This window comes from Alligator sinensis, unplaced genomic scaffold, assembly GCF_000455745.1.
Source record: "Alligator sinensis unplaced genomic scaffold, ASM45574v1 scaffold159_2, whole genome shotgun sequence".
Taxonomy (NCBI): Eukaryota; Metazoa; Chordata; order Crocodylia; family Alligatoridae; genus Alligator; species Alligator sinensis.
The window spans coordinates 669,361-693,325 of NW_005841992.1; the positions used below are offsets into that span (position 1 = coordinate 669,361).

At 41.1% G+C, this 23,965-nt stretch overlaps 1 protein-coding gene across 2 annotated transcripts in view; it reads right to left on the reverse strand.

The window, feature by feature from the left end:
- The window catches only part of ARSB (arylsulfatase B), a 163,873-nt gene that overhangs the window by 115,730 nt on the left and 24,178 nt on the right, over nucleotides 1–23,965 (reverse strand). For both annotated transcript variants that reach the window (XR_003093533.1, XM_006021413.3), the window contains exons 3-4: nucleotides 20,786–20,976; nucleotides 17,495–17,702 (exon numbers count right to left, since the gene is read on the reverse strand). Coding sequence is in view for 1 of the 2 variants with exons in the window: in XM_006021413.3 (XP_006021475.1) it covers nucleotides 17,495–17,702; nucleotides 20,786–20,976 (399 nt within the window). In the remaining variant the exon portion in view is untranslated. The remainder of the gene's footprint in view (nucleotides 1–17,494; nucleotides 17,703–20,785; nucleotides 20,977–23,965) is intronic.

Below are 23,965 nucleotides of genomic sequence, written 5' to 3' on the forward strand. Positions count from 1 at the left end.
TGAGAGCACAGAGGCAGAAAGGGATCTTGGAGTCATCATTGATTCCAAGATGAACATGGGCCGACAATGCGAGGTCACAGTCGGCAGGGCTAACCGGACCCTATCGTGCATCCACAGGAGCATCACAAGTAGGGCCCCCCCTCTACGTGACACTGGTCAGGCCACAGCTGGAGTACTGTGTCCAGTTCTGGGCGTCCCACTTCAAGAGGGATGTGGACAACATTGAGAGGGTCCAAAAGAGGGCCACCCACATGATCCGGGGACAGCAGGGCAGACCTTACAATGAGAAGCTACAGGACCTGAACCTGTTCAGCCTTCACAAGAGAAGGCTGAGGGGGGACCTTGTGACCGTCTATAAACTCACTAGGGGGGACAAGAAGGGTTTGGGGGAGACCTTGTTTCCCCTAGCGCCCCCCAGGATAACAAGGAATAACGGCCACAAGCTGTTGGAGAGTAGGTTTACATTAGACATCTGTAGGAACTACTTCACAGTTAGGGCGGCTAGGATCTGGAACCAACTTCCCAGGGAAGTGGTGCTGGCTCCTACCCTGAGGGTCTTTAAGAAGCAGCTTGATGCCTACCTGGCTGGGGTCACTTGAGCCCAGTTTCCCTCCTGCCCAGGCAGGGGGTCGGACTTGAAGATCTACAAGGTCCCTTCTGACCCTACTTCTATGATCTGGTTGGCATAAGGACGGGGTAGAAGGGTAGGTAGGAGCCTTGAGGAAGCAGTCAGCAATCTTGCCTGAAAGTTCCAACCTTCCTCTCTAAATAAATAAAATCCAAGTTGTGATGTGCAAGCTTTTGGGCACAAACACCCTTCTTCAGTGTAGACTCTCTCCAATGCCTGAAGAAGGGTGTTTGTGCCCAGAAGCCTGCAAAAAACAATTTTTCCAACTACTTAGTTGGTCTAATAAAAGATATCACATCTACCCAAAAAAACCTTATCTGCCTTAAAAACATATTGGGCATTTTTATTCTCATTATTGATCCACAGATAATAATCTAGTATTTCAATGTTTCAGATAAATCTTACAACTTCCATAAGGATACTAAATGTTAACTTGATAAGAACCCACAATTTCAAATCAAGCTACTGCAAGAAAATTTATTTTGGCATGACATCAAATGTAAGAACAAGACCACAAGTATTTCTGTCCTATATAACAAATACAGTGCCTATAAATCTTCTTCAGCAATTAAATACTTCTAATGGTCCAAAAACAAACTTGCATTCCCTGCAAACTCCATGTTCCTCCCTTAGTTCCAATCCAAACCTAATTTCCATGAAGCACCTTGCTGCTCATCCCCAGATAGTGTTCTGCTTTCTAGCAGGGGAAGCAGCACTTCTAGAGACTTTGTAGTCATCATTAGCTTCTTGAAGCAGTCCTACTCCAGAGCACAGAGCTGTGCAGGGTGGGAATGGGGAAAGATCTGTGAATTTCAGACTATAAAAATAATGACACTAGCTTAAAATAAGGCATGTTTAAAATAAAGCATTTTGTTAAATAATTCTACTGTCTTATTTACCCCTCCTTTATGTTGTAGTTTTGGGAGAAGTTGTTTTTATGTGTTACTGTAACAAAGGGGGAAAAAATTAAAAAGTTAAAATATTCTTACCTAATCACATGCCTCTGGGAGCTGGGTTTTAAAGAAGAATGCCCAGATCACACAAATCATAAAAAATTTACAAGAGATGGCTGCAATAAAGAAAAGTTCTCCACTCCCTCTGTCCCTGAATCTCACAGCTTCCAAAACCACCTTGCTACTGCTTCCTATGAGGCAATTACCACAGCTCTAAGTGGCAGCAGGACTAGGGACACAAGTTAAACATAAACCGGTTTAAGTGAACAGAAACTGGTTTACACCTGTAAGAGAAAAGAAGCTCAGTGCACATAAACCAGTTTCAAAGTGGCTGAAACTAGTTTAAGATAAACCTAGCTGAATGCAGTATCAGACTGAACTGATTTGGGTCAAACCAGTTTATGAAACTTCTGTCCCAGACCCCTTCCTGGTTCAAGTTAAATCACAGTCCCCCAACATCCCAGAATGTTTTGCAGCCCTGGGCTGGCCTGGGCTGTCTGCTCCAGAGAGAAGGGTTCCCCACCCCTCTGCTCTCTAGCTGGAGCAGTGAGGGCTGACTGACAAGGGGCAGGTGGGGGCAAGCCTGGCTAGGGATGCAGCCTAGTCTGCAGGGGGGGTCTGCCTCCCCCAGGCAAACCCTGGCTGGGGGTTGGGGCTAGGGAGGGGGGTTAAACACCCCTTCTGCCCACTCAAGCTTACTGCTGGCTGCAACTGTGGACTACAAATCCCAGTCTCACCTGGAAGCAGGAAGAGGAAGTGATGAGAAACCCTGCAGAGTCCTGCTGATATGATTTTTGGGCTGCAAATACCAGAGACCTCAGGGGAGCAGGAAGAGGAAGAGAATACACAGGTAATGCTGGCTACGTGCCAGAGAGCCATGCTCTAGTGCCCTCTGGCTTCTGGCCTGAGCCACTGCTGGCATGTGGCTACATTTCCTGAATCAAAAGTAAATGTCTGTTCACTTCTGTTTCAGTTTAATCTCTGCAATTTAGACTAACCTGCAAAGACTGAATCAATTCAGCCTTGAGCTTTTTGACTGTCTGTACTAAGAAAGCTGTCTGTACCAGAAGGCTAAGGTCTGATACTGGAGCAGCTCTTCAGACACTTCAGGAGTCACATGCCCAAAACAATATGAGAATCATTAAATTACGTGACTAAAATGTAATGTCTTTCTCCAGTTTGTATGATTCTGTATTTGTCTGCAAGGTACTTAGGTTACTTTTAGAATGCAAAATTACAGTCAAATGAAACAAATAGAAACAATCTGTGACTCAACCTTGACACTAATAACCATATAACATTATTTGATTCATGAGGACTGGAAGTACTTGCAGATGTAGAATGTATGTGTGGGTATGGACTGAATGTTATCTTGGCTTATTAAGATAAAACATATCATCCTTCTGAAACAAAAAATGAACAAAAAACACTATGTAGGAAAGGTTTCAAACTGGCAACTTCCTTCTTATCATGAACAACCCATGACAGTAACTGAACACAGGTCTTGAATACATAGAATTTAACTTTTTAAGCTAAACCAGAAATCCAGATTAATCAAGAAAGGGCACAATCAGCAAATGATAGTTTGCGATTGTTTCATGTCTGGAAGAAGACAGGCCATTAATTAATTACAATCATTTTTCAATTTTGAAATCTCAGTAGGCTCTTAGCAAGTACAAACATTTCATTTCACATCATTTACAGTGTGTGTGCAGTTAGGCAGAACATCTCAAAGTAAAGCTGTTCTATGCAAGAGAAAAATACTTTGAGAGTAGGGTGCTCAAATTCAGCATTTACATAATTTAAATACAAACAAAATCCAACAGGGTCTACCTACCTAAACCTAATATCTGTATGCTATTTTATTATGGATGTATCTGTTCTGGGTCCATAGTTAAGGCTGAGTTATCTTTTTCACTTAGAAGCATAAATTAACCTCTTTGTTACTCTGAATATGGAATGAATGTTGCAAATATATATGAAAATCAATTAATTTATAATTATTTTATGAATTAAAATGGTTCCTTTAAAAAGTGAGGAACTCTCTTTATTTTATCCTGAGTGACACCTCAGATAATGTAAAAAACGGGCAGAGAAGTGGATTGTGCAATCGATGGTGTTTAGCACAGCTCTCAAAGACACTCATGGACCCAGAGTGACAGCCTTCCATCTTCAGCTTCCTCTGTGCAAAAATTAAGTTTATTTCCTACCTATGGGGGCTTTTTACCATCTTGTACTATCTATATTTCTCCCATACCCTGACAAAGGGACTTTGATCCCAAAAGCTTGCAGAAAAGGACAATTTTCTTGCGATTTCCCAGTTGTTCTAATAAAAAGTATCACTTTGGAACCAAGAGTTCTAGTTTTTTGTATATCTGGTTAGTATAGAAGTATCCATAAGATCCAGAGAATACAGCCAACTGTTTTCCTCTAAGTCAGTTACTCTCAACACGGATGGCACAGGACCCTGGGGTACTGCCAGATCCTTTGAAGGGTGCCACAAGGTGTGAGGAGGTAAACAGGTAAGTACAGGCTCAGGTTTGTCCCTGCCTGCCTGACCTTCTACCCGCACTGCAAGGAGGTAAGCACTGTAATATACTCATTAGTTTTTCAAACTGGACGCCACTCATTTCACAAAAGTTATGGACTGATGCCTCAAGTCGAATGAAGGTTGCTTTGAATCCAACAAGGTTGTGAACAGTGAGGTTGTAATTAGATGCATGATGGCACTTTAAGTGACCACCCTGATTTTTTTTGAATAGATATAAAGTCAGGTTTCCAGTATCCAAGATTAGTTAGAGCTACAACCCACAGGCTGGATCTGGCCCCCAAAACAAGTGGATCTGGCGTGTGGCAAAGGACATCTGCTGCAAATAGCATGGCCCAGCACAGCCCCTTCCCTGGCTTGCACCTTGCTGCTGATCCAGTGTTCTCAAGGCCTGATCTCATATCCTCTAGTTAATGCTCAAGACCCATGGATGTAAGCTAACCTTAGTGCACTAATGGCCATGAAAATCCTACTATACAACTGGTAATAGCAAACTGCCTAAACGCTCAAGACCTTTACAAATCCTGAATTTGGATGTTTGCTAAAAGCAGGGATTGGCAACCTAAGGCCTGCAGGCTGAATCAGGCACACAAAGAGCCCAGAAAGGTGCAGTCCAACACAGAGGAACCCATGGCATGGGTTTGTATTGTACCACCCATCCCCTCCACAGTACTCCCCTCCATTGTGAACCTGCTGCTCTGCTGTGTCTACACTTATCCCCAGAGCTGCTGGGGATCAGCAGTGAGGGTAAGTACAGGCAGCTGGCCACTCCAGGGTGTGGAAACGTACAGTCCTTGTTGGGAGCTGGGTTGCAAACAGTAGCCCACACTGCAAAAAGTTGCCACCCCCTGCTAAGAGACTTTGGAACTTTTCATTTTCTGTGTGAACAACAGGCAGGTAATAACGTGTTCATTCTAAGCCAGCCAACCCAGAATAAAGAGCTAAAATCTTGGACTAAAAACCCTACGCAGAAAGGTCAGAGAATTGTATTTTTATGTAGTCAGCTCAGGCAGCTAAATATTTTAATATGATCCTCTGGGAAAAGAAAAAAGGATTCAATGACAAATCCTATTCACCATATATTTTACTTTTGCAAAATGTTTTGCATATTGTATATTGTAAAGCCCTAGTCTTACAAACAGATATGAGGTGGCTCCTTATACCCAGATGAAGGCTCTGCTGAGGTCAGTACAAAGGTCTACACACAGATGCAGAAGGGAGGCCCATATGGTTAAAATTTACCTATAAAAATGTCCTATCTTCCAGTAAGTTAAAATTGTTCATCAGACATATCTATTTGTGTCCTCTAAAGAAGCACAATTAGCAACTGCAGCATTTTAAGACTTTCAAAACATTACTGAAAATAGGGTTTAAAAAAAAAAGGCAAACCAGAAAAATGACCAGAATTACTTAGCCTTTTGTTTACATGATATAACAGCCAAGTGATTAGTAATGACAATCGCAGATAACATAGCTCAAATTCAGGTATTCACCTATTTTTAGGCTTGCATCAAAAGCGCCACAATGCACATAGCTAGGGAAACCCTATATAGCAACTGGTGTCCCCAGATCTTCCTTGTTTTTTCTCAGAGTGTGTGGCATTTAAAGAAATATTCTAAAGGAAAGTCTAGTATTAAAAAGTGTTGTCATCTGGTTAGTGTATGACCCCTTTACTATGTAATAAATCTGCATCAGTATGATCCTAGTCCAGGCCAAAAATCACTGAGGGTCTGGATATGGCCCTGTCATTCTATGAGGGCTGTAATATACATTAGAAAAGTGATTTAGTCATGGAAAAAGTATCCTTAACATGCTGATTTTTACAGCATTTAAAATGATTATGTGGGGTGGGTGGGACACCATACTTTTTGTATCAATCATCAGAAGTTAACTTTGTAAGGTACATGGGAAGAAGTAAACGGGGGTGTGCAAACAAAACTTACATATCAGGACTTCTATGGCTGGTATGTCTTTTATTGTAAGCAGAAAGCTGTTACTACTAAAAGTAAATCAGTAGTAGGTACCCAAGACATAGCTAAGGCTTAGATATTTATATGATGGAGAAATTAGCTAGATTTATCCTATATTTTCAAAATAGGAAAAAAGAAGACTAAAATATACCAGATACAATATTTACAAAAATCTAAAAATTATTGAACAGACTAGTGCCAAATATGTATTATTTAAACAGTAATTTATGAAAAAAAAGAAGGGGGGGGGGAACATTATAGGCTGAATTTAAGACAAGCCTCCAAGCAGAATTTTACATGCAAAGTTTGGATGAAACATCAGAATTAATTGCCAGTATCAACAATAGAAACATGTGATTTATTTAGTTTACGTGCCGTTTTTTAAATTTTGGGGCTGAATTTAGCGCTTATGGAAGAGCAGGATTAATGGCATTGACTACAGCCAAGCACACTATAATAGCTTCAATGCACAGCACTGCCTGTGCATCTCATTTTCAAACTGCAACATTAATGCTACCAGGCTACATCACAGAACTGAATTTCTGAATCTGTCCTTTTCATGGTTGTGACTCCAAGTCAGATCAAAAAGACAGCATTACTATCTATCACAGGGCACTAAGGTGCCTGCTTTTTTAAGAGCAGAAACTGCCTAGGGAGAGGGCCCTAAGACCCAGACAGAAGCCCACCGGTGCAGGTTATTATGGCAATAGGCTAATGAGTAAATTAGACTTCACCTGCACCCAGTCAGCTGACCAGACGAGGCAGGGCCCTGGGCATATATAAGTCCCAGGGCTGGGACTAAAGGCTTAGTTTTCTGGCAGCTGCTAAGGAAAAGGAGCTTTCAGGGAAGAATTACCCAGGGATGCAGGGACTGCCTGATATGCTGCATACAGCACTAATGGGGATCCAGGAGCTCAACAGGTACCCTAGCCTACAAGGCACTTAGTGCTGGGGGAAGTTTGACTTTTTAAAGGGACAGAGCACACCCTGAACTCCTTATATTATGTTATAGCCCAGGGACTCATATTTAAGTTGCTGTTTATAAATACCGGTGGATCAGGCTGAGGCTATTGGGGAAGGAAACCTCATTGGGGGCCCACCACAGTGTGGGAACCCCAGCACCAGTGTGGGGTGCAGAGATGGGGCTGCCAAGAGCCCATCACCAGTGTGGAGTGCACAGACAGGGCTGCGGAGAGTTCAGTGAAGACAAGAGGCCGAGATATAGCAAGGCCCCAGGAGAGATAATGTTTAAATACCATCTGTGAGGCTTGGGGCGTGGTAAGGGGGTGGTTTTGGAGCCATGCATCTAGCCCATAAGGCTGAGGGTGCCCTGTGAGGCACGCATTTTGAAGCAGGACCCAAAAGGGGGCTAAGAACCCACAGGGTTCAGTGGGGTCCATCAAGACTGTGCCCAGAATACAAGCTCAAGGGCAGCTTCCTGATTTATTAGAATTACCAGCAAGACGTGGCAGACGAGAGAGGGTGCCCGTGGGGCAGGATTGGCATGGTCAAGGAGCCCTAGGGGTATCACGGCCATCCCTAGGGACCTCACACCATGACACTATCAACAAAGTATCGCATTTAAGGCAAATTTCTCCCTTCTGATTTACATGAAGGGTTTTAAAAAACACCACTTCAATTTAGGACTGATTAAACCCCTGTGTTGTGCATACCCCCCACTGACTTACCTGCCTCTCTGGCAGGGAGGGGAAGGTGAGCTGCCGGTGGGCGGAGCGGTCCCTGGCTGCAGGGGGGGAGGGGAAGGCTGGTGCTTCCCTCGGTGGCAGTGGTGCCCCTTCCCACACGGCACCCGCCCATAGGCAACTGTCTCAGGCAGTCTCAGGGGACACTGCAGGCGTGGAGGGAAGCACCAGACCCCCACACAGCTCGGGCAGGCAGGCAGCTCTGGGGCGGGGAAGTTGGGGAAAAAAGATCAGGCTCACTGATTTTCTTGGGTGGAGCCTGCTTTCCCAGGCTACTGCCAGGCTGCCTGCAGGGCTTCCTGCAGACCCATGGAGCTGCACAGAGCCCAGTGTTTCGCTCCGCAGCTGTAGGGCAGCAAAGTAAAACTCCTTAAAGGAGTTTTAGTTTGCTGCACCCCAAGTCATTTAAGGCACATTACGCCACCGAATTTGCTACAGCAGCTGGAATTCATGTGCAATATGCCACTGAGGTGTGTACACCATTACAGCAGTACAAAGCATTTAGCCCTCTTTAAAGTGTCATGCACACAAGCCTCGTTTCATCTACACACAGCCATTGCCGATAAACTACTCACAGCATAAATTAGAGAAGAACTCCCCACTCCCCCCCATTTGTACTCTAAAACCTCCCTAACCAAATCTCCCCAAAATGTCTTTGAAAAAAAATCCAGCATTGTATTTCTAAATCTGTTTCTAATGCTTTTGTAGAATTATATATAATACTCCCTCTGGTGGCTAAAGCAGTACCTTTAAATTCCCATCAATATTAACCAAATTCCACATAGCTCCTTGACATTATCCAAAAGTATTACATTATAATCTTGATGATATACAAGTGAGAGGGGAAAAAGGATACGAGTTTAAGAGCTTCAAATGCACTATTCAGCAAACCTGACTCAAGATTTGGACAAAACTGGGATAATTTGTGCTTGTTTATACAACTCATAGGAAAGTGAATGGTTTTGCCAGATTTCCAAGACTGAACCCTGACAAGTTTGGCTGCTTCAGCTGAGTCTCAAGTCAAATAAAAATTACGGGTTTAAAAATCTCAATTTTGCTGAAAAAAGCAACATAAAACAAAAAAGAAAAGGAAGTAGCATAATGCAATCAAATCAAGTGGAGCTGGAGTTTGTGCGTATGGAAGACTTTCTTCCATTCTAGAAGGGGAAAAAATGGATCTCCCAAAATATTCACTCCAAATTTGTATTCTTTGATATTACTATTTTACACTTTTTCAAAAAGTCATTTTGAAATACAAATTTAAAGTAATTCATTCTGAAGCCTATAAAAATCTTCTTTTTCAATTTTTGGTCTAAAATAATTTTCAAAAGGTAACAATTCTCTACTAATATTCCTCTAAAGCCAAAAATGATATATGAGAATCAGTTCAGTTATCCTGCGCAGTACACAGAGCTACTGCAAGCTAAGATAAATAGCGTTAAGAATCAAAGGATATTAAGTTAGCTTGCATTTTACTCTGAAAAAAGATCCTTCTCCCTGCCAACAAAGACTATTAACCTTCAGCTTTAAGATCTGAAACTACAAAGATATGCACATGTGGTTATTTATGATGAATGTGCAATTATTCAATTCACCCAAGTACAGGTTTGGGAAAAACAGAAAAAATGTATGCATCTGTATATAAATTTAGAAGTTCCAATATCCCCACATGTAGGGACAATACTTAGAAATTCACACAACCAAATAAGCCTGTTTACTTGAAAGTGCCTTCAAAACAAATGCTCCTATTTATTTTTGGAATTGGAAACTGTTGCAGTTTAAACATTTCCCTTGTGGACTTGTGCTGTTCATTTGGTGGTTTCCTAGGACAGCTGACCAATTCTGTCTTTAAGCAAATCCAACAGAATTTTGTCCACATGACACCTGAACACTTGAAGCTAAACTGTGTTCAGACATCAGGTTTAATTTCTCAGCCTCTTGAAGGCTCAGATCAAGGTGAGCTTCGGATGCTTGCTTCTTTCCCAGACGTGAAGGACACTTTTTACCCAAATGCTTGTCTTACATCTCTCTCAACTATATAGCTGGTCCAATAAAAAGATATCACCAAAAACAACTTTGCTTCTTGCATGTCGCCCAGACCCTTGCAGCTATAACAACACTTCAACCATTCTTCAGACGTTCAAACCCCTATAACATGGATCACAAACTAACCAGCTCTAAGCAGCCTTATTTTTTGATATGTTGGACTGTTTAGTGTCAACAGCCTTTCTGAAGTCCCTTGCCAGCCAAAATAATAGCAAATGCTTGTTTAGGGACACACGTTAAAAGATTATGAGGGTTGCCTGTCAGCATTTCAAACCATATTAAGAACTTCATGCTCAGAGAGCAAAAGGAGATCGGCCCTGGGTAGTCTGAAAAGCCAGAGAAAAGAGCGAATCTGCTCCTGAGGAATGGAAAAGTACAGATCTCTTTGTGTTGATAATGGGCAGACCCAAAGGGTCAACCAGCACCTCTTCCACCCCACAGAATGCTTCAATTTGAGCATCAAGCAGAGTCTAAATACCATCTTTAACTATGACTAAATAATACTTGTTTAAAAAATTGTTTGAGTTACTTTAAACTAGTGATGCTCAACCTTCTGGTCCCGTAGACCAGATGACTGGCAGCAGGGGCAGTCAGCAGGCCCGGTCCTGCAGGTCAGATCCAGCATGGAGTCAGAGCAACACCATATATCCGATCAGGTCACAGAGTAACCCTACATGCCCAATCTGGCTGTGGAGTGATCCTGCATGCTGGCTCACATCACCTAAACATGGAGTGACCCTGTGCGCTGGCCCACAGGGCCTCCCAGTGTCTAGAAATTTGGCAGCAGGGGAGCAGTGACAGCATTAATTGTCATGGCTTCCAGAGCCGCAGCAAGGAACACTACTACTTCTGCCCTGCCATCAAATTTCCGGTCCCATGGAGAGCCCCACAGGCCAAATGACACAGCTCCATGGTCCAGAGGTTGAACACTGCTTTAAGCTTTCTTTCCTTTGCAATTTACTTCAAAACTTCTAAATTTAAAACAGCTGGTGCTACTATAATCTGGTTGGGCTTTTTTGTACTTTTATATGTCTGAACTAAATGAAGCTTTTACTTCACTGTTGGATTATTTAGGTTGGGAGGGCTGTTTTTTTGCATTTGCTTCTCACTTCAAAAAAACAAACAAAAAACCCATTTTAGATCAGTTAAGTACAAAGTAGTGGTCAATGAAAATTTAGCATGGCAACATTTGGGCAAGTTATTTTACCTTGATCTTCAAACACGGTTTCTAACAGTCACATAATACAGATTTTCCAGATGTCAGGAAAAAAAAGCTGATGAACTTTTGAAAAAAAAAAAAAAATCTGAGGCTTTTTTCCTGACAACTTAGTAAGCATGACCAACTCATTTTATGTCCTTCTTTTATTAGTCACAAGTCTAAAATGATATAAAGATAATCTTTTAGAATGAAAATAATAATCTCTGTCATATGCTTCATTATGGAAAGGAGTTAATGTGTGGGTTTCCTCCCAGCTTTTAAAACAAAAAAGAGCTATACATTACATCTTTCATGACCCTCTTGCAGCAACTAAAAGAAACTGCAACATTTTCCAGAATTAGAGATTACAGAGGTGTTGTAGAAAGATTGGAAGGAAGGGAAAGAAATTATAGATGTTTTGTCAATGTTATCTCTCTTATTTTACTATAAAGAAAGTTGAAATTAAAATAGTTTAATTAAGTAAATATATTATCTATTCAGGACTCAATGAGACTTGCTTACTGTTGTATTGGCAGGTTTCTACTCTAAATCTCTGTGATATTTCACAAGATACAATAAAAAGCATGTGCCATAAATAGCACTATTCATTTTAGGGAGCAACATACTCACCTGTAGTCAAGAGTCTGTGTTTGGACTCTTTGTAGCAATATTTGGACTTTTTGTCAATGTTAACAATACTGAAAGCAGATGGCAACTGAGGTGGTAGAGACTGTCCCTGAATTACTATTTTAAACCCAGGTTCTTCTCAACTAAGTGAAAACTAAAACAATTCCCTAGCATTTTCCAAATGGAAACAACCTCAGTGTCATGGTCTTTTCAATAACATATGTTCTAATGTACAAGGCCATCTAAGAGTTATTGCTACATACATAATTTCTGTTTTGTTTGCATATATAATCATTTCACTACTATTACTCATTCATATATCTTGAAACTGAAACCTGTTCTGAAAAGCAAATGTTATTCTTCTCTATTAGACTCAGAGCACCCACAAAAGAAATCAACATTTTTCTAGCCGTTTCTTCATACAAAACAGATAGTACTTGATATAACAGTACTTCTGATAATTTAGCCATTTAATAAATACCATCATTCACCTTATTTGCTTCTGGATTTAGGATGTGATAGAAAGCAACTATGAAATTGCTTCTCCTATAAAATAATATTGGTAGCTCACTGGCCTTATCTTTTGCTTTACTTACCTGGGCAAAACATTCATTTATCTGTACAAAAAAGTTTTAAGACCGAAACAATGTGGGCCTATGTGATACGCTGATGTAATCAGACTGTATTAATGGTCAGATTATTTCATTCTTGGCCCAAGATTTCCATTGGAACATTTTAAAGAAGACTTGGAGTGTCTCTATACCAATTTTACAAGGTTCACTTAAAAAGTACAGTAATTTATTTTGCCAGTTGGCATGGTTTCAAGGGAACTCTGTTTGGGCCACATTATCTATAAAGGGGAAGAAAGAGAAAGAAATATTTATTGGAATCCTTACTACCCTGGCAGTAGAGAATAAATTAAATTCTGGAAGAACTCAGTGATCATCTAGTGAGAGTATTCTTTAATACTAGAGTTCAAAATTAATGATGAAATAAAACACCAATTGGAAAACTGTCTATGTACCAACATCATTCAGTATAACTAGCAACAGCCACTAAACCCGGTAGGAATTTTTGGTGATATATGCAGCAACGAGTGTGGGTGTCTAAGTGTGGGCTTTACTAATCTCTCTACCTAACTACAGTTTATGAAGGAAAACCTCACTTTGCCACATTAGTATTTTTGGACAGAAAAACATTTAACTATCTAGATCTCAGGCTCTCAGGCTGCTCTAATCCACACAACTCCTTTGGAAATCAATTCAGGAGCAATCCAAAGGACAAATCAGGAGAGGAATGCCCTTTTTTTGGCAGGTAAACTGCAGAGGGCAAAAGATGGAGAAGGCTGGGGATTATAAAAGAGGGCATGCATCGTAATGGAGAAAAGCACTGAGGGGGATGAATAGTACTAACACATTTTGGTCTTAGTTTAAACTGCACTACAAAATTTAAAATCTTATCCATACTGCTTGAAGACCACTCTCCTCACCACCCCCTTTAATTCTAGGCTTCATTCCCTTCCCCACATTAAAACCTCCTCCCTTTACCCATGTTGTGGCTGCCAGCATATATCTGCACTTTCAATTACAAGAAGTCTAAATGCTGTGTAAAAAACATAAGAATCTCCTGTACAACAGCAACAACCCTCCCACAGAACACCAAGTTATACCTCTGAGCTTCTCTTTCCAACTACTATCCTGTCATCTTCTCAAATAACTAACTTTACCAGATTTTGAAAGTGCAATACAAGGAACCTGAACAGATTTCATCATGTTTTATACTTAATGGTTTCAACATTCGTTTTTTGGAAGCCATGTCTTTAATGCATGCAGTGTTTTATGCCTATACAGAAAAGCACTGTGAAGTGAAGACTGGAAAAAATGAATCATTGTCCTATGATTTGCCTGATCCAGGCCCAATTTCCTTGGGTTTCAAATATATTAAGTTCCACTTCTGGCAGTTTAAGTTGTCATTTAACTAAGTCCCAGTGGACAGAACTGTAGCTTTTCTTTATCCTTGTCAAAATGAGCTATAGCTCTAATTGATTATTTAAATAGTTATTAAGTGTAGCATATTGAAACAACATGAAAGAGATACTAGATTGTATGAGCATAACAAACTTGTTTTTTAACTGTCACTACTATATGCCACGTACTTAGATACCTGCAATTTTAGCCTATAATCTACTAAAGGAATTTTACTGAAAAAAAGCTCCATTGACATCAGATGGATAAAGGTTAGGATTTTGTCATATGGAATACTGGTATCAAATTCCATGCCAAACTTTGCTTATGTTAAGCTCAGAATATGAAATTATTTTTTAAAAACAAAGGTTCCTCCCAGAACACTCGGTACATTTTCATAGTACAGGCATCAGACCTAATTCGTATTAGGACCAGAATATGGATAAAAATTCCAATAAGCAGCCTGATTTGGACATCAAGAAAGCAAGAACTATGTAACAGAGAAGGTGGTTAAGAAAAAAATAATCACTGAAATTAAACCAGTGAAGTAAAGTGTTTGCAAAAATTGTTTCTGCTGTTTCAGCAAGTTATACAGTATAAAACCTAGCCCCAGTAGGCATTATATATTTTGAAGAGCAATTTCCACTCCCAAATGAGAACATTTTGAAGGAGGGAGGGGACTGCATTATTCCCTTGAAGCAAATCTGGGTTGCTGGATTTCAGCAAAATTCTGTTTCATTCAAAGTTTGAAAACAAATAAAATAGTACAATTACAAACAGAGAAGCAGGGCTGGAAGGGGCCTCCTGAGGTCTAATCCAACACCCTGCCTAAGGCAGGCTCATCCCTGTCCAAACCATCCACTGTCTAATTTACTAGCAAACAACCACAAGGCATAACACTGTAATCTGTCACAGTTAAAGGGGAACCATTGCAACCAACCATCCTGCTGCTGCAAAGGTAGTCAAGATATGCTCAAGAGGTCCAAGGAAGGTGGTCACGTAAAAATCCCCCCAGTCTGGACCACAGGAGAAAATTCTTTCCTGACTCCAAATATAATGATTGGTCCAACTGTGAGCAGAAGGGAAGACCCTCTATCCAGGAACCTCCAGGTTTAAGTCCCATAAAAAGTAGTGGCACACTCCAGCCAAAATACCAAGCTTTGGCTACAGCCACTATGCAATACTTCTGAGGAAGACTTTAAAACAAGTAAACAAACAAACCCTGATGCACACAGCAGCAAGAAGAAAAAAATCCCTCCTGGCCCCAGGTGGCAACCAACAAAGCCCAGAAACAGGGAAAATACCCACAGAAAACCATAGGTACCATAGGTATAGCTACTCTTAGATCATCCCTGACCACTGCCTATCCAGCTTCTTCTTGAACACCTCCAGTGATGGAGAGTCCACAGCTTCCCTAGGCAGTCGACTGCCTCACTGTTCTAACAATAAAGATTTTCCTGATATCCAATTTAAATATACCTTGCTGCAACTTCAAGCCATTGGTCCACATTTTCCTCTCTGCATCAAGAGAGAAAAAGTGTTCTCTCCCTTCTTTATGGTAGTGCTTCAGATATTTGAAGACTGCTCAGCTATTCTATCCTCTCAAATGCCTTTTCCACAAGCTTTATCATTTTTGTTGCCCACTTCTGGACCCTCTCTAACTTCTCCACGTCCTCCTTAAAACGTGGAGCCCAAAACTGCACATAGTACTCTAAATCAGTGTTTCTCAACCTGTGGGTCATGACCCAAAAGTGGGTCATAAAAATATATGAAAGGGTTGCAGACAAATTAAAAAGAAAAACCAAAAAAAAACAATAACAAAAACTTAAAATGGATTCTCCTTTAAAGGAGAAAAACATGGGAAACTGTGGCTTTTCCCTTGCAGGCTGGCAGAGTTCCAGCCTGAGAGGGGCTGCTTGGGGCCTTCCCTACCCAACACACACCCACCCACTGCTCTGCACACTGGGGGGCTGGGGCCTGGGGGCAGTGGGTTGGAAATGAGGGGCACTGGGTCAGGCCTGACTCATGTTTGCAAATGGGTCCTGGTCCAAAAATGTTGAGAATCACTGTTCTAGATGAGGTGTAACTAGTGCCAAGTAAAGAGTCACTATCACTTCCTGTATTTTGAACCTAATGCTTCTATTGATGCATCTAATAACCGCATTCACCTTTTGTGCAGCTGCATTGCACTGCAGACTCGTATTGCATCAGTGATCCACCATGACTCTTAGATCCTTCTGCAGAATGTCCACACTTCCGTTTGAAATGTATTTGGGGGTGGGGGGAAGAGGGGGTCCACAAATGAAAAAAGGTTGAAAATTGCTGTTCTAGGCTATTACAGTAATAGCCTAGAACTTTTAACCAAGATTGAATCCCCAGGGTGCTTAAAACACATAGTAAGCAAGCTGCCTTTGCCCTGAAGAGCTTTCATTTTAAATTTAATAGAGTATATTAGGAAGCATCAAAGTGATTTTATTAGTGTAAGTTTGTTTCAAGAGGTTAAGGACCGAAGATGTTTTCAGCCAAACCAAAAATAAATCTACCATATTTACCCAAATATGGCAACTTTGAATTTAAGACAACCCCCTCAATAATTATATTCTACACATGGAAAGTTACAAATTTCTTATAATTTTCCACGTATAGAATCTTATTACTAAAGATGAGGGGGGGTCATCTTAAATTTGTCCACCCCACCACTGAGGCAAGAAAACTTGGGGGGAGGGCAGCAGCCAGACCCTCTACCCTTTCTCCACCTCCTGTGTCTGTGCCTGTTCCTCTTCTGCCTATTCCATGCAACCACTTGCCCACTCTGCTGCCTGTCCCCCCCGCCCCTTATCCCCCCACTGCATGCCCTTCTGCGGCAGCTCTAGCTCCGGGACAGTCGGCAGTGGTAGCAGTCCCAGCCTGGTCCAGCCAAGCACAAGTAATGGCAGCAGCTCTGGGCCAGGCTGGGGCCACAGCAGAAGGTAAGTGGTAGAAGAAGGAAAGATGGGGGGGTGGGGAGGCAGGCTGTATGTTCTTTCCTGTGCTCCCCCCTGCACTGACTTTCACACCATGGATTTCCCTCACATACACCCACCATCACATGGGCTCCACCTCACATATCTTTCCCACTGGTCTCCCACAGGCACACTCCCCCACTGCACAGTCTCCCCTGTTGCACACCCCTGCCCTACAGCACAAGCCACCTTACTCTGGAGCAGGCAGCTCCGGCTTCACTCAGAGCTGGGGCCACAGTAACTGCAGCCAGTCTTGGATCCAAGACAAATTCTGCCCCGCCCCTCTGATGTTGACTGGGGAAAGTAAGTTTATCCTGGGTTTGAGTAAATGTATAACAAGAGAAACATTCGGCTTCAACCAAGTTCCTGATAAATGTTGGTTTGTGTCACACAAAATGCAACAGTTTGAATAGTGATCAGAAAAAAACAGGTACTGTAGCTAGAGACTCAGATGAATATGGCAGACCTGTGTGAATAAGGGCTCAATCATGGAAGATACTGAGAAACCACACCAACAAGTGAAGTCAGTGGAAATTTAAGACGCCCACCTTGTCAAAGGCAGCTGTCGGAAAATTTGCAGAGTGCCTTTATGCACTAAATATGTTTCTAAGCCAATAGTATTATTCCTCTGTTTTCATAAGCGCTCCCTCAAAATTACTTTTTAATTTATTTTGAAGAGGAAAAAGCTGATGTATATTCCTTCAGGGATATTATTCTCTTATTTATATGGCTCCTTAGCATTTAAGATCTGTTCTGATAATGAACCATTTAGTGGTCAGATTTGTCTTTGTTCAGCTTACTGGATGTTACATTTAATGCACTACCCGAAGATTATTTGAGTAGATACAGTCTTACCAGTAGAGAAAATGAGAACAGTGTTGTCCCAAAGGCCATAACTCTTTAGGGCTGCAGTGAGGTTACCTACAGCTTCATCCATAACAGATACCATTCCTGCATACTGGCGCCTTTTCTCATCTTTAATGAAGTCATATTGTTTCATGTATTCCTCAGGAACCTGAAGAGGTTCATGAACAGTCTGAAGAGCAAGGTAGAGAAAGAGAGGCTGGAAAAGAAAAGTTATGTAAATTAGGTGACAGTACCTAAACAATACATGCAAAAATTGCAAAAGTAAGCAGGCCCAGATCTAACAACCAACTGATCTTTTGTTTTCCTTCTGATTTATGTCTTGTAATTTCTAAGCATAAGGTATCTCCAGTCTGGGAAAGATTTTTGTTAGCCACTGAAAACTGAAAAATCAGCATCTCTTTTCCAGTATACTGGTTGGGTTGTTTTGTTTTGTTGTTTGTTTGTTTGTTTGTTTTGGGGGGGAGGTAGTTTGTTTTATTAAATATACCAAAGGTAAAAACTATACAAATTCTCAAAAAAGCAAAAAAACACAACACAAATCCTCCAAATAGGGTACCATATAGCTATGCATCTGCTAAGAAATCACACTATGAACACAAAACTTAAAAACACTTAACATCAGCAAAACCTTTACATACAAACAAAATAAAATACCTCATAAACCAATTACAGCATCATATTTCCATAAACTAACAAAACATCAATTTTTTCAAGACCCCATCAGTCCCATATAATCACATATGTAGACAACAATTTTATCCCATCTCCATCAACCACCATGTCACCCTTTTCTTCCTCTGTTTCTGCGTTAAATCCCAGCCTCACCCAATTCCCATTGGTTCGAACAAGACTCCAAATAACATTTTTCCATTCCCTTATTACTTCCCCATCCTGACTTTCCCCACCTTCATGCCCCATATATCCCCTCATCTCATAATAACCCAATTGCAAACTTTCCCATACTGTCAAACACAAACCCTTAAAAACTAGTAAACACCTCACCTTCCATAGTGCCATCCTCACCCCATCAAAAATACCCTAACCTCCAATTCCTGAATTCACCCTTTCACCAATGCATACATTACCTTCCCACACAACCCAAGCCCCTCAAAAAAATTCCTACACATCCCCACACCTTTCGTACATAAAAGCACTCCCAAAATATGTGGTGAATTGTTTCCTCCCTACAGCATAACTCCCTCGAACAGTTTGCCAACTGTACCAAACCCCACCGGTTTTGTCTCCCTCACCATTAGAACCCTCCTTACCACCCTCCATGCTCATTCCCTGTGCTCCACCCTCCACCTTTTATCCACTACCCCTTTTCCAATGTACTGGTAACAAAACTAGCTTGTTATAATCTTCCTGCTATTCTATCTACCCTCCTAGGCTAGGGACAGAAGTTGCACATAAACCGGGTTAAGGGGTCAGAAACTCGTTTAAACTTGTAACAGAACAGAAGTTCAGTACACATAAACCAGTTTCAATATGGCTGAAACTGGTTAAAGATAAAGCTGGTTGAAGGTAGTATCAGACTTACCTGATTTGGGTCAAACCAGTTTATGAAACTTCTGTCCCAGACCCCTTCCTGGTTCAAGTTAAATCAGCCCCCCAGCATGCCAACATGCTTTCCAGCCCTGGGCTGGGCTATCCTGTCTGCTCTAGAGGGGGTCTGCCACCAGGCAAACTCTGGCTAGGATCTGGGGCCAGGAAGCGGGGTTAAACCTCTCTTCCCCAGTTAAAACCCCCTTCCCCCAAGTACAGAGCTGCCTTGGTGCCAAACTTACTGGAAGTTACTGCTGGCTGCAACTGTGAGCTACAAATCCCAGAGGCACCTGGAAGCAGGAAGAAGTGATGAGAAACCCTGCAAAGTCCTACTTATGTGATGCTGGACTGCAAATCCCAGAAACCTCAGGGCAGTAGGAAGAGGAAGTGCCAGAGAGACATGCTCTTGTGCCCCCTGGCTTCTGACCTGAGTCACTGCAGGCATGTGGCTCCATTGCCTGAATCAAAGGTAAATGTCTGTCCAGTTGTTTCTCAGTTTAATCTTTTCAGTCTTTGCAGGTTAATCAAGCTGCATCGATTCAGCCTCGGGCATTTTCACTGTACTTAGCCCTACTCTCCTTTCAGAACCACATGCAACTCTGTTTCTATAAATACATCTGCTCTGATTTGAAATACTGTGAAGTTGCACAAGTCTGTAAGTCATCAAAAGGCAAACTGTGAACATTAACAGGATTTAGGTAGGAAATCAGAACCCGCATCTCATTTATATAAAATACAATTGTATTTTGTCTCCAAAATGCCTATTAGCAATGATGATATTTGCCATGAAAAGTTTCTTTACATTTTCCTGCTGTAATACACACCTACGACTTAGTTTAAGAGCTTATTAAGAGACCAAAGAAGGCAACAGATAATTTCACTTCCACAGCTGTTTTTACAATAGGATTTCATAGTTAAAATGTAGTTTCTTGACTAGTCAGTAATTCTTATCTATGATGAATTCTTTGTGCAAATTTTGTTAACAAATACATCCAAAATGTTATAGCCTTTAATTATGATCCATAAATGCATATGCAAAAGGGGAATCAAATTAAAGTCTATAGTAGGAGAAAAGACTGGATTCTGAAAGTCTTCCTGTAATCTAATTTTAATAGAACTTCAAGATCGCTTTTTATAACATGCAAGATATTTTACAGTTAAACACAGTGCATCTTTCAAAGGAAGGATATTCTAAAGAAGAAAGCATTCCTTAGCTATTAAGTCTATTTGAATGACTTACAAAGGGAGAAGATGCTCCCTTTATATGAAGTAGAGGCCTATTAATAATTTTCCTCTAGCAGAAGTTAAGTTCTTTTTTCCCCATGAATCCCATCTTCTGCTACATTATGTTTCTCTTCTACAAGTCTTTTTAAAGTCTTTCACAAACTATGGTATATGACAATATCAATGTTGAACTTTCTCAGGTGTCCCAATGCAGTACCATCCATTTCTATTTGCAGCACTTACCTAACTATACACTTCTCTGATCTAGATCTCTTGTAACGGATCAATTGCTCTTTTACAAAACATTGCTATTACAGAAGTTCTTGGTCTATATTCATTGTCTTATTTAAACCGTACTTTTTATTTTCTATGAAAACAAGCAAAAGACCACTTACTTGGATACTAGTGTGAAGAACCTAGATGCACAGCTACCTGTCAATATGACCCTGTATCTTCTACAGATTAATACTGCATCAATATTGTTATAATCAAAAAAGTTGCCCATTGTACCTTTTCAGTCTTATGGCTGGCAATAAGATCAATAGCTCTTTCTGTAAATACACGAGCGGAGTACTTGTTTTTAAATTCAGCTGCAACTTCTTCCCCATCTCGAAAATCAAGGGCACAGCGTGTTACATTCTTTGCACTGATGAATACACAATGCTCATGAGAATAATAATCTTCACTTCCAAGAAGATAGCCTAGAGCAGGAAAATAAAATAAAATGATCAGATCAACATAATACCACAAAGAAGTAAATAGTTAAAATATGCTCAGAAGGTCCTAGGAACTGAACCAGGTCCCATGCTCCAAAGGAAAACAAAATCCTACAATCCTAGTCACTCTGACCTTTTCTGACTTCACATTTAGTAACCTGTTTGACCCTGAGCTGAAAAGCTATACCCCTCTAGTCATGCATCAGTAAGGTTTCTAGATACCAGTACACTTCAGTCAATGTGCACAATGTGTCTAAAACTTCACCCCTCTGGATAACTAGAAAGCTTCTTTTAATTCCCAATTAAAATTCATTCATAATCTGCCTATAGCCATGTGATCTTATGTCAGTGTTATATTTTTAGCATAAGCAGCTCTTCTTCCTCTGCAATTTTCACCTTGAAGATATATTTAAGAAAATAAATCGTCTCTCTCCAGATCTTTATTTTACTATGCTAAACAAGTCAAGCTCCTTCAGTCTTCTTTCATAGGATAAGTTCTCCCTTCCCTTAACCATGTTCCAGTTTGTACCTGTTTCAATTTTAAGTTAATTTATTTTGAACACTGATGACTAAAACCATACATAGTATTCTAAAGGTGGGGGGGGGTCTTACCAATGCCTTGAACAGTGATAACAGTAACTCCTTGTCAATATCCCACCTAAAACACCTTAAAATAACTTTGCAGGGGTTTAGGTTGTAGCCGTGTTGGTCTAAGGACATAGGCAGACAAGGTTCCTTGGGTGAATTTGATATCTTTTATTAGACCAACCCAAATGGTTGGAGAATAGTTATTAAGCAAGCTTTCGGGTTCAAAAACCCTTCGTCAGGCTAAGGAAGCTTCAGCAGTTGGTGTGTGCTCTTCCTGGATGGAATGCTTTTTTCACTAATGCACCACACTGCTGGCTTTTGGTCATCCTATGGTCAAATATATTCAGATCCCTCTCTTCATCAAGTCGTCTCCAATCTATAAGCCCTCATATGACTGTCCAAGTCCTTGTTTTAGGCCAGGAAGTATATGACTACACTTCATACTATTAATCTTCATATAATTTGTAATGAACTTTCTATGATCAAGTAACAAACTGCTTAGGTGTGGGAGATGCAGTTGATGTCATATATTTGGATTTTAAAAAGGCCTTCAATATGGTTTCCCAAGACACTCTTATAAAAAGACTGGAGGACTGTGGGCTGGCAGAGTCCACCATCAAATGGGTTGGGAACTAGATGAGGGGTGTTAGTGGATGGGTCTGTATCATCTTGGCAGGAGGTGGGCCAGTGGTGTCCCGCAGGGTTTGGTTCTTGACCCCATGCTGTTTAACTACTTTATCAACAATTTAGATGAGGATGTAGAAAGCATGCTGGCCAAGTTTGCAAGTGATGCTAAGTTATGGGGAAAAGTGGAAAAGCTGGAAAGATGGATGGAGCAGAACTGGATGCAGTTCAATAAGGATAAATGCAAAGTGCTTCATCTGGGGAGAAGTAACCTGCAACATGAGTATAAGTTAGGAGGAGACGTCTTGGCCAGCACAATGGCTGAAAGGAACCGTGGGGTTCGAGTTGATCACAAGATGAACATGAGCTGCCAATGCAATGCTGTAGTCAACAGAGCTAATAGCATACTGGGATGCATTAGCCAATTCATTGTGGGCAGGGCTAAGGAGGTGATACTTCCTCTCTAGTCAGCATTGGTGAGATCCCAGCTGGAGTACTGTGTCCAGTTCTGGGTGCCACAATTCAAAAGAGCCATGGAGAATCTTAAGAAGATCTAGAGAAGGGCCACATGAATGATCAAGGGCCTGGAAGACAAACTTTATGAGGAAAGACAAGGGATCTGGAACTGTTCAGCCTGGGGAAGAAAAGACTGGGGTAGGGGGGCCTGGTGGCCCTCTATAAGTATGTAAGGGATAAATATCAGGAGCTGGGAGAAAAAACTGTTTACATTCCCCAGGGGAAGACAAGGAGCAATGGCCATAAGCTGTTAGAGGATGGTTTTAGGTTGAATGCAAGGAAGAACTTATTTACAGTAAGGATGACCAGAGTCTGAAATAGACTTCCCAAAGAGATGGTGCAATCCCCAATGTTGGAAGTCTTCAAGAGGAGACTGGACAGACACTTTGCTGGAACTTTTTGATCTCAGCAGTATTCCTGCCCAGAGCAAGGGGGTTGGACTCAAGCTTTCAAAGCCCTCTCCAGCCCTTAATTTCTATAATTTCTATGAACCACTCCACAAAATAACTAAAGTCACCTTGTATAATAATCCAGACCTCTTCCATTTTGGCAGTACTCCCACTTAATGTCATCTACAAATTTCATGAGGACACATCTGGTTCCTGCACCAAGATTGCTCATAAAGATGTTAAACAGGAAAGGTCTTACAACAGATCCCTGGGGAATACCATTAATATCAGACCAGAAGCAGTTAAGTCACCTTTCAGGATAACATACTGTAGTCTCCTTTTTAGGCAATTCCTTTTCCACTTCATTACTGAAGTACAGGTGTTCTAAGATCATAAATGATATTGAAGTCAAGCTAACAGGGGTCTATAGTTTCTTGGGCCACTCTGTCTCACTTTTTGGAAGACAGACACCATATTTGCTGTTCTCTAGTCATATGGTACTATCCCTAAGTTGACACGTTCTCTGAAGATTCATGCTGCAGGGAGTTTCTATATTCTGGAACAGAGTTCATTCACGGCCACACAATTTTGTGACAATAAACATTTTAAGTTTGGCATCCACCTCAAATGTGTTAATTTCCATATGCAGGCAAGCTTCTTTGGGTAGATATGATATCTTTTATTAGACCACCTGAGAAGTTGGAAAAAAGTTATTTGCAAGCTTTCGGGCACAAGCATCCTTCTTCAGGCATAGGGAGTCTCTGCGGTTCCGAGATCTCCAAGAATGAAAGAAGCTAAAAGTGTGAAGGATGTCAGTGAGAATGTAAATAGGTGGAAATTAGGAAAACAATGGAGAG